Here is an 11,642-nt window from a genome sequence, read left to right as displayed (position 1 = left end):
TTATCCTCTAAATTTTGTATCTAAATTTTTACAATTATATTTTAATAATATATTATTTTTATAAATTTAATAAAAAAAATATTTAATAATATTTAGAATAAATAATTTTTTATCTTTCTATAATTGTAAGATAAAAATAAACAAATATGAATGCATATATTTCCACTTATAATTAGAGATTTTTACGGATAAATTGTGCAACTCGTAAGATATTGTAAATGAACATTTGTAGTTAATGGGTACGAGTATTCTTTATATTCGCATGATGTTAATAAAATGGATACATGTATCATAATATTTGTATTTATAGATACTCATACTCACTATACTTTAATTTAAATTAAAAAAATATAATTAAAATATTAATATATTGGTTTTGATTACATATATCAATTAATTTAAAAAAAAATATTTATTTGTAAATCATCATTCATACAATTATTTAAATATGTGTGAAATTCATGAATGATATGTATTATATTTTATTTAAATTTATAATTAAAATATATTGATAATTTTTAAATTTTTTTTTATAAATATATAAATATTAAAAATATATGTTAACACTACATTACAAATAACCGGATATATGAAAGGGTACGAAGCATAAATGAGTCCAAATCAATTATGATTTATGAGGGGCATGTTGTGGATTGGTGAGAGGTTGTGGTCCTTTTACACCGTTACACTTACCATGTCATTAATTGTATAGTACACGTAATATTGATTTTATCTAACACGTGTATTAAAAGCACAATGATTATTATCTTTTAAATTATATATTTAAAAAATATTTTTTAGATGGATAAATAATGTTTGAAAATTAACTTAAAGAAATAAAAGGAAATCGTGTTGTTTTAATGAAGAAGTGAAGAAGTAAAGAAGTAAAGAAGTAATGTATGAATATATGACTTTACTTTTTAGAAGTCATATATATATATATATATATATATATATATATATATATATATATATATATATATATATATATATATAAACATTTATTTTATACATATTGAAGTTGTGCAAACATTATATTTTGTTACTTATATTTTATTAATGTAATTAATAACTCGTAAAATATTTGTTAATAATAAACATACTTAAAAAAATATAAATAAATTAGTTTTGTCATATAAATACATTTTATATTCTCTAAACAAAATTATTATTCCATAATTATAATAATATTTTTTTTTAAATAATTAATTTTTATTAAATTTTTGAAGTGCTTTAATTTATTTTAAAGTTATTTATACTCTTAATATCGAACTCAACACAGAAGAAAAAGGAAAAATAAGTGAAGGTATGATTTGAAAGAAATAAGATATTTTTATTTATAAAAGGTATAAACATTCTAAATATATTACGTTGTTATAGCATTACGTAGTAGTAAACATTGTTCATAATATACTTATAACACGATTTTAGTACAAATTACGGTCCATTCAAATTGTATTTCAAAAAGACAGTATAAAAGAAATTTTAAAATGCTCCAATTTTTAGTGACCATAATTGATAATTTCTTCAAAAGATTATATACATGATCACCTTTGATAACCACTACTTCAAACCTTTATTGACCTTCCTTAGCTCTCGTGTTACAATTACTACTTGTGTTTTCCTCTACTCAGGTATTATCAAATGATAATTACGTAAGAAAAAAAAAACAAGCATAAAGTGTTTTAAAAGTGTATACACATTAAAATAATTAAATACTTTTACCTAAGATACAATCAACCCTTAGCTCAACTTTTATCATCCCTCCACATATTTCAATCCTACAACTCATTCAACAAGAAATTAATTATATAAATCATTAAAAAAAATGCAAGTAGTTCACATTTATCAAATCAAATCTAGAGTACAATTATGCATCATGGTCATAATAAAATATCACACACATATATGTATATACATATTAAAAGTTAGGGACCATGACCATAATAAGGAATTTATCATACAATTAAATTTATTTATTATTTTAACAACTATATTTATCTCAAACAATCACAACAGTTTCATATCACTTTCAGAGGTTTTCAAAGTCATCATACATTAGATACAATTTCAAAAGGACTCGATTATTGACTAAAATCCAAGACAATACACATGTTCTATTCACCCTCACTTTTCAAGGGTTTTCATCATCCCATGGCCACTTCTCATATTCCCGAATAATAGGATAAATCACTTACTATAAATTTAGTTATGATTTGCTAAAACCATGGATAAGGACATTCTTCAACTCTCAGCATAAGTATCTTCCTCTCTATGAAGTTAATACTTAGTAAAGTTAGAATAGTCTTAACCTAATTCTTACATTAATACAAACATAAACCATCAACAATAGAATTCCAACCTTGGAACTACTACATTCGCATGATGAATTATTAATACCACAATTGAAGAAACAATTCTTACTCAACCAAAGAATACACAATCATTTTCATAATTCATATATATTTATCTATCATAATAGTACCAATATAGCAAGAGAATCATAAGGAAACATCAAAATCACTAAAATAAACATTGCACACAGTGGCGTTCGATGATATCAAAAGGACACCCAATGCCAATGCATCAAAAGAGAATATGAATATCTACTTTATTCAATTAATTCTTAATTGGTACTCTTTACTTTCTTTTATAAATTCCAAATGGTTTCAAAGGTACCATTAATAATTAGTTGTGCAAATTTGATCTTCTAATTCAATCTTCTCCCAAATATCCAATCAATAGAAACACACACAATCAAGGTAGCACAAACATTCTATTTAATCAACCAGTTACAATCAAAATAAAATCTCCATAACACTTACAATTTCAACATGTATTCAGATCAATAGATATATAAATTTCAAACAATTAAAATCAAACAACACAAAAGCTAACTTCCCTTACCTTTATAAAGATTTTTCACTGCATTTTCCCTACACAACTTCAAAATATACAATTGTTATATTTACACAAACAAAAGTCCGATCAATGATAAGCATATGGTTTCATGATCACAACAAATAGAAATCCATCTAGAGAGTACAAAAAATACATTTAACTGAAAGAAAATAACATGTAAGGAAGCTTTAATGGAAAATGGGATAAAAATTGAACTTACTCAAAAGATGATATTAATTTGTCTAAATGTTTCTTAACTCTTCAATTTCAACATGATATAGTTAGATTTGAGAAAAAAAATGAGAAATGAAGAATAGATTTGAGAAAAAATGAGAAATGAAGAAGAAATTGGAAGAGAAAAAAGAAGAGATCAAGAGGAAACCTACATAAGAGAGATTAAACATATTTATAAGTGTTTCCTTATACCTCTTTCATTTACTTTATTATTCTTTTATTATAATTTTCTCTTTATTGTTATTTTTTCTTTACTAGGAACGTTACAAAAAATATACATACAATTTTTAAAAAATAAATTAAATCACTAAAATATTTAATAAGAATTTAACTGTTTGAAAAAAAAATCCACAATTTTAATTACAAATTAACATTTTTTGGTTTAGAAAACAGAGATTTTATTTATACAATAAACTTACATAATTATGCATTTTTATGTCATTTACCAGGTACGGACTAATAGATTAACTAATTACCAAATAGTTATAGTTTAGTATATTAGTTTATCTAAAAACTTATACATTATATGCTTATTAATGAACCACCAATTTATTAACTAAAATATACTAATATTGTCAAACACACTCATATATTATATATTATTATGGTGATCACACTGACTTATAAATTAATTAAATAAACTAATGGTTAACTTATTTACTTTATCAATTGTTTCATAAAAAAATCATTTAAGTTGGTTAAATATATTATATAAAATTAATATATATTTATTGCTCTTTTATTTTTATAAAAAATAAATGTAAATATTAAAAATTATTAAAAATTAATTTATTCAATATATAAACTAATTTATAGATTCAAAAAAATAAATTTTAAATCGTTTACAAGTTAATATTAATTGTAACAGAATATTTGATTTTCACAAAACTTATAATTTCTACAAATGCAAGATATTTTATTTTAACCAAATTAACTGCATAACCCCCAGTTGAATAATGGGTGTTGGTAGTACACGTGTATCTGAGACTTCTCGTCTTTTGTTACTAATTTTCCCCACATATAAAAGTATCCCAGTCCTCGATTCTCGTGTTGGCAGATCCAATAAAAGCACCAAGCCGACACTTTTCTCTCTCTTCTCCTTCTTCCTTATTTTTTCTGTCATTTTCTCTTCACTCCCCTATCTTTTCACTTCTTCCCCTTTTTTCTCCCTCACCAAACACTTTCTCTCACTCTACAAAGAAAGCTGAGCTGGTTGTGGGTGTTATGGTCGCTTCACACTCTCACTCCTCCACTCTCCGCTGGTGAGAGATCACACATCATGCGCATTTCCCTTCCAACTCTTGATGTCTCAACCTTCAAACACTCCTCAACTATCCTAACTCATTCTTATTTCCACGCTTCTGATTCCACTCCACCACACTGTATTGCAGTTCAGTTATCCCCCTTTTAACTTTTTGGATCATCCATTCCATGCACATCCTCAAACTTTGTCCATAGAGGTCAGAAACCTCCTAACACACCTTTCTTAGACATGGCAATATAAATATAGATACACACACATATGGCACAAAATATCTGTTTTTGTTCTTATTTTCCTAAACTTTTTTGTTTACAGCAAAATGAGTTTGTATATCTTGTCTGGTTTGTTCTCTCAGTGGGAAAGGGGGAAACAGCATTTTTCTCGTGATTTTCTGCTGCATGCGAATTTTTTGTCGGCTGATATGGTTTATGTCTTATGTTTTGTCATGTTTGTATAAACAGAAAACTGTGATGGATTTATGTCTTATGGAATGTACGAATTTGTATGTTGTGATTGTAAGTTTCTGGCTGAACACTAGGCTAGTACATATCGAGGTTACTAAAAATATTTCCATGGTGATTAAGTTTTATACTCTGCAGTCATGTTGTGACAATATACTCGCAAGTTTAATTTAATTTCTTTTGGGAATAATCTTGATATACAGTGTGTCTCTGTGGAGATCATAAATCTATTCATAATAAAAGTACTTAAAAAATCTTGATTATTTTGTACTGAATTTTATACTTAATTTTTGTTAACTGGGATCCTTGTTCTGTTTTAAGATGAACTTATCCTTCAAGATAGACTTACAGTAGCACACTTCCTTTCCACTGGCCTTGACTTGGTGTAGGTTCCTCCCTGCTAAAGCTTTTAGTATTATGGATCAAAAAACGTGGCTTTGGAGAAAAAAATCCTCAGAAAAGACAATTATAGCAGCTGACAACACGGATCTCACTTCAAAAGAAAATGAGGAGGTGATTTAACTTTGTCAGCATTAATTATTCGTTATGTTCAATATCATGATTAAGCTGGCTTCTTGCAATTTGCAACCTTGTCTATTCGTCACTTGTCTTACTCCTATTTACGAGTATTTTCATTAATTAACCTTTTATCCTTATTAATAAGAATAATAATCTAGTTTTTTTTTCCTGTGCATTTTGTTCTGAAATATTATGATTATAAAATTGGCAATATAATTCTGGTTGTATCTACTCATCAGACTTTGAGGACTATTTGAACTTTAGTTTTTGCCTTTTTTGGCACATAAGGAAAAGTAAACAAGGGGAAAAAAAAGAAGGACCATTTATCCCGAGAGAAAATGAAATTATTTCTCCAACGCAAAGCCCACCACATAACTGTAGGGACTAAAGACAACTCACTAAACGAGAGGATTTGGATAATCCACAAATTGACACTATTAGTTGTAAATTTTAAGGATATTTATTGAATCTATTCCTGATCTAAGCCAAAGTTCTTTTGTATGAGGGCAGTCACAAGCGATTAAAGAATGTCTTCAATAGGTCAGGACATCTGGGACAGCCAGCAGAGATAGCTAAGTTACATTGAAGCCTTTTAGCATTAGTAGGAAGTGGCAAAAAAAGGATCTATAAGCACAAATAGGTTGATGGTGATGAATATATGTCAGAAGCATGTCCAATCGAGGCTAAATGATCCGTTCTTTGAGGATTAATTGTAATTGTAATGTTGGCAATAATTTGAATAGTAGAGTTAGGAGGCAAAGTATGAACTCCTCTGAAGTCCCAATTTCTTTCCTTCCAAATATCAGCAATGTGAACAAAATGGACTTGGTGAGCTAATGGGCCCATCCCTGTCAAGTCATCAAAGAACAAAGCCGAGGTCCCAGACCCCAGTTTGGGAATGAATCCCTGACGCAGATAACAAACAGCCTTTAGAATATTCAGCGAGATATAAGAGACATTCCTCCATGGAAAGAATAGAAGTGTAGCATATTTTTCACTTTTATAGTAATATAACAAAATAGTAATAATAATATATAAGTGAGTATAAACTTTACCGTATTAAGTTGTTTTTATAAAATTAAGTTAAGCTTAAATTCCATTCTCTTAAAATAGTAGTAGAGCTTGTAAGTGTTTATTCTAGCGAGATTTATTGAGCCTATTGTATCACTCGTTATTATGACCCCCTCTGTTCTTAAGGACGTTCAATATCCTTGGCATGATGTATTGGAGATCTCATATCATCTGATGATATGACTATTACTTTGATCCAAGGCTTATCCTCCAAATTAATAAGTTGCGTAATGAGTTTTCCTAGATGAGAAATACTGACCAAGAGGGATTCCCCTCATCTCTTAGCCATCATGAATTTTTGGCTCAATGATCTCCTTCCAACAAACTGAATTCCAACCGCTATGTACACTGTCTTTATGCCAGAGGAAGTTTCTGCAAAGTTTTTGCTTTATTTATTGATATGAATGGTAGTTTATCATATTTAACCTTTTTTTTTTAATTTTATTTTAGGTACAGGCACTTGTAGCTGATAAAGAAGAATTAGAGAAGGACTTGAAAAGATTAAATAACAAGCTTGATTCAGCACTTTCTGACTGTAATGCAAAAAATGAACTGGTGAAGAAACAAACAAAAGTTGCACAAGAAGCAATGGCAGGTAGCATTCTTTAATATCTTTGTGTGTGTATTCAGTATCATTAGCTTGAAATGTGGGATTTGAAAAGCAGATAAATAGCTGCATATTTAAATTGTTTTAGTGTAATTTTATGAATCTCTAATAACTTCTTGCTTTTGAAGGTTTGAAGAAGGCAGAAACTGAAGTGTTGTCTATGAAGCAAGATCTGGATGAAGCTTTGCAGCAGCGTATAGTTTATGAAGAGAGAGTAGCTCATTTGGATGGAGCTCTGAAGGAATGTATGCAGCAGTTACGATTTGTTCGAGAAGAACAAGAGCAAAGGATTCATGATGCTGTGATGAAGGCTTCAAGAGAATTTGAAAAGGAGCGCATGGTTTTGGAGGAGCAGTTATCCGAGACAAGTAAAAGGCTTGCAAAAGCTGAGATCGATAATTCTCATCTTAATAAATCCATATTTGCAAGAGAAAATTTGATTCAAGAACTGAAAAGACAATTGACTCAAGCTGAGGCAGATCATGGTGCACTCATGAGTAGATTAGAGTCCATGGAGAAAGATAATACCTCTCTGACATATGAGGTTCGTGTGCTTGAGAAGGAACTTGAGATCCGGAATGAGGAGAGGGAATTTAGTCGTCGGACAGCTGAGGCTTCTCATAAGCAGCAATTAGAGAGTACAAAAAAAATTGCCAAGTTAGAATTAGAATGTCAGAGGCTGCGCCTTCTGGTTCGGAAACGGTTACCAGGTCCTGCTGCCCTGGCAAAAATGAAAAATGAGGTTGAAATGTTGGGACGGGATTCATTTGAAATAAGGAGGAGCAAATTGAGCACAAACAGTTTGATGGTTGAATCTTCAGTTGACACTTCTCCTGAGACTCCCATTAGAAGAATCAATACTCTGACAGAGCAATTATGTGCTGTGGAAGAAGAAAACAAGGTTTTAAAAGAATCCCTAAATAGGAAAATGAATGAGCTTCAATTCTCAAGAGTAATGCTTTCTCGCACAGCTTCCAAACTTTTGCATCTTGAATCGCAGACTGAAGAATTATCTAAAGGACTTGTAAGTGTGGAACATCATAGAAGTAACCTTGCATCACAGGAGTTCTCTGTTACATCATTCTCTGATGCTGGCAGTGATGACAAGGCTAGTTGTGCGGAGTCCTGGGCTTCTGCATTGATTTCAGAATTGGATCACTTTAGAAGTGGAAAGCAGAAGGAACCGTTGTCATGCAAAAGTGTCGGAGCTTCAGACATAAATCTTATGGATGACTTTGTTGAAATGGAAAAATTAGCAGTGGTCTCTGTTGAAAAAGCCACTCAAAGTCCATCCGCTTCTTTGAAAGCTGTTACTGAGATCAATAGCTTCTCAGAGACTGGGACAAAGGAGAGCACTTCTGAAGAAGGTAAGGAGATCATTCCAGTGCCTGATCACATTTTGTCTGGGACAACCGAGACCACCTCAGAAGTAGTAGGTATGGAGATCATTCCAGTGTCTGATCTCATTTCAGACCTCTCAAAGTCAAATAAGAACAGTTGCTCCATTGACATATTTAAGGGCATTGTTCCTGGTTGGCTTCAGGATGTAGTAAAAATGGTCCTGGAACAAAACCATGTTACTCACAAAGGCCCTGATGATATACTTCATGATATTAGAGTAGCTTTGAGGCATGTGAACGAATTCGATCTGTGTGACTTTGATTCAAGCAGAGGCTCGGTTCATATTGACACAATGAATCCTCCCCAATGTATTCATTGCATCTCTTGTTCCAATACTTTGGTGGTTAATCCATCCGGTGGTGAAAATAATGCTGACATCTTGTCAATAAAGAGAATCGAACCACATTCTCAGGAAGATCTGAGTAAATCAATTGGAAAGATAATTGAAATTGTTGAAAGAATCCTGCCAGCTGTGGATTATGATAGTTCAGATTCCTTGCAGAAAGGAGACAGGGATATCCTTTCCTACAAGAATCTAGGAATGCCAACAGGCTACATGGTCCGTGTTTTCCAGTGGAAAACATCTGAACTCAGTAAAGTCATAGAGCAATTTCTACATGTGTGTTATGATTTACTCGGTGGCAAGATCGATTGTGGAAATTTTGCAAAAGAACTAACAACATCATTGGATTGGATCATGAACCACTGCTTTTCACTTCAGGATGTTTCTAGTATGAGGGATGCTATCAAGAAACAATTTGATTGGGATGAAACACGTAGTGAAGGTGAAACAGAGAATGAGCTGACAAGTCATTTGGCAGAGAAAGACAAGTTGCATCTTCCTAGAGAAAACTTGTCATCACTGCCTCAAGTGACTACTTCATGTGGTCATGATCTTCAGAAAGGAGAGATATGTTATAATGAGAAAGAATTTACAGATATTAAAGATAAATTAATCAGTGCTGAATCTCAAAAGGAAGTCTTGGAAAGGAAGCTTCAATCAGCTACCGATAGGATTGAATCCTTAATGAATCAAATCCAGGAATCAGAGAAAACTGTTGACAGCTTGAGATTGGAGATACAATCCTTTAAAGAATCCAATGGAAAACTTGAGAATGAAATAAAAGATCAGAAACTGATAAGTTCAAATCTTGATTCACAGCATACAGAAGCAGAATTAAAAGCGGCTCATAACAAGGTTTTTGCTTTAGAATTGGAACTGGAGAATAAGAACAGCAATTGTGAAGAATTAGAGGCCAAATGTCTTGAATTGCAGCTCCAGCTTGAAAGGTATGAATTGCCCTCATATATTTGTTTCTGTTCAATATGCTTTTTGAACGTATGGTTTTTAATTTATAATTGTGGATTGTCACGTATCGAATTAATGTTCTCAGCATGTCAAAGGAGTGCTCAAAACATGATATTGTTGACAAAGATAAGCCACTGCGTAATGTAAGTTCATCTCATTCCAGTCCTTTTTCTTGTTGATTCATAGTCACATTACTGGTTCCTGTGTAATTTTTAAGAATATTTAATCAAGAGAAACCATGATTCCTCAAAGAACAAAGTTAGCACTTCAAGTTCAACTTTAATTTACGAGAGAAATTTCATTCATTTTACATCTTTTTGCTTCTCCAACCAGCGTTTGTTGAAAACTTTATCCAAGGTGGGTCTTATTCTGTGTATTATGAATTTATTACCTGTGCGAATTCAATTCTGTTGTGCTTGTGTTGGTATTGAGTTGAGGAGTCGCATCAATCTCACAGGATTGGGAGATAACAGCTGCTTCAGAAAAGCTGGCAGAGTGTCAAGAAACTATCCTTAATCTTGGAAAACAGTTGAAAGCAATGGCTGCACCAAAAGATGCATCCCTTTTTGACAGTGTTGTCGCAACCCAATTTAATACAGTTACTGATAATGCCGCCGCCACCACCGTCACCACCACAAATAATGTAGATCCAAGTCCTACTCATCCAAAGGTCATAAAAGTGAAAACTCGTTCTCTACTTGATCAGATGCTAGCTGATGATTCTAAAGCCCAGATTCCTAAAGCAAGTGATGGCAACTCCAACCTCATCATTCCTGGCGTTATAGAACCCCTAGAAAAGATTTTAGTTTTGAACGGTGTTAAAGGCCATGAAGACAGAAGTATTAATAATTCTTTGGCCATTGTACCTGCCAAGAAACCAGGAAGTGGAAGCTTGTGGAGGAAGTTATTGAGGAGAAAGAAGAGAAGTGCCAGCATGAAAACATCGTTCTAGTTGAACACATGAAATGTTGATACATGATAGATTGTAGAGTTGTTCAGTACTGTACTCTGCCATAAGAAGGAAATAATATTTCGTTTTGATATTTTATTAAAGGGAGTTGATTGGTGTTTGTGTGTTTTGCTTTTGATTACACGCATGAAAACTGACAACCTGAAGTTGTTCTTGCTGTGAGAAGCACCCACCACACACGTTGCTACGGTGTTGTGAGAATTCCCTTTAAATGACAGTTACAAGTTTTGTGACATTGTCCTTACTGTAAATTGATTATCAGTGAAACATGTTCGTCTGTAGTTCATCTATTTTCCTTTTTGAACTGCTTCAATTCAACGTCAAAAGGAGTTTGCACTCATATAAAATATTAATATAAATTATCATTAAAGAAGAGGTTAATTTGTACAATATAAAGTCAAAATTGACACCGGAGTTTAATTCTTTGGAAGGAACAATAATTAATTAACTTTTTCTTACTTTTGAATAAAGCAGAGAATGTCTGGGAACCACGAAAAAAGACGCATCCCCTGCTCGTGTTTTTCTAACTTCATGTTGGAATTGGTTTTCTAGTATCTGCAGTGAGCATTTTGATGTCATGGGATTAACAGGTCGAAAATGTTCACGCCTGCTCTAGTTGAAAATGTTTTTTTTCGGAAGTTTTCAAATTTGTTTTAGTTGGAAGAAGTCAAGATTATTACATTTTGTTAACTGTTTGATATAAAAACTTCAAATTCAAATATGTGATGCTCTACTACACTACTCTCTCCGAGATAATGGAATAGAATGATGGTTTTATTTTTTAAGCTTGATTTTGAATCTGGGTTTTAATTTGTGTTAAATGATGTGGAAGTAATTTTTCAATAAATAATGACATTTTGATCTATTTTTTTTATCATTTTTCACCAACAACTTGAATGATTTATTTT

At 31.5% G+C, this 11,642-nt stretch overlaps 1 protein-coding gene across 2 annotated transcripts; it reads left to right on the top strand.

The window, feature by feature from the left end:
• Positions 1–4,198: 4,198 nt before the first annotated feature.
• Positions 4,199–11,020, top strand: LOC114178220 (filament-like plant protein 7). 2 transcript variants are annotated; one of them, XM_028064003.2, is made up of 6 exons: positions 4,199–4,595; positions 5,247–5,370; positions 6,898–7,042; positions 7,183–9,745; positions 9,850–9,907; positions 10,222–11,020. In XM_028064003.2, exons 2-6 carry the CDS (start codon positions 5,275–5,277, stop codon positions 10,714–10,716), a joined length of 3,357 nt encoding a protein of 1,118 aa, XP_027919804.2. In that variant the 5' UTR covers positions 4,199–4,595; positions 5,247–5,274; the 3' UTR covers positions 10,717–11,020. The 2 variants fall into 2 exon arrangements, with proteins under 2 accessions (XP_027919804.2, XP_027919805.2); XM_028064004.2 differs by having other exon boundaries at positions 5,179–5,370.
• Positions 11,021–11,642: the final 622 nt, after the last annotated feature.

Source organism: Vigna unguiculata, chromosome 3 (assembly GCF_037176805.1).
Source record: "Vigna unguiculata cultivar grain cowpea cultivar isolate G323 ecotype 2 chromosome 3, ASM3717680v1, whole genome shotgun sequence".
Classification (NCBI taxonomy): domain Eukaryota; kingdom Viridiplantae; phylum Streptophyta; class Magnoliopsida; order Fabales; family Fabaceae; genus Vigna; species Vigna unguiculata.
The sequence above is the reverse complement of the archived record's forward strand: the minus strand, read 5'-3'. Positions and strand labels throughout refer to the sequence as shown.

What these genes read in the sequence shown, in the direction of transcription:
- LOC114178220 (XM_028064003.2), top strand. Translation starts at nt 5,275, where the DNA reads ATGGATCAAAAAACGTGGCTTTGGAGAAAAAAATCCTCAGAAAAGACA. An exon ending in TGCACAAGAAGCAATGGCAG is followed by an intron (nt 7,043 to 7,182) that starts GTAGCATTCTTT and finishes TTGCTTTTGAAG; the next exon opens with GTTTGAAGAAGGCAGAAACT. An exon ending in AAGATAAGCCACTGCGTAAT is followed by an intron (nt 9,908 to 10,221) that starts GTAAGTTCATCT and finishes TCAATCTCACAG; the next exon opens with GATTGGGAGATAACAGCTGC.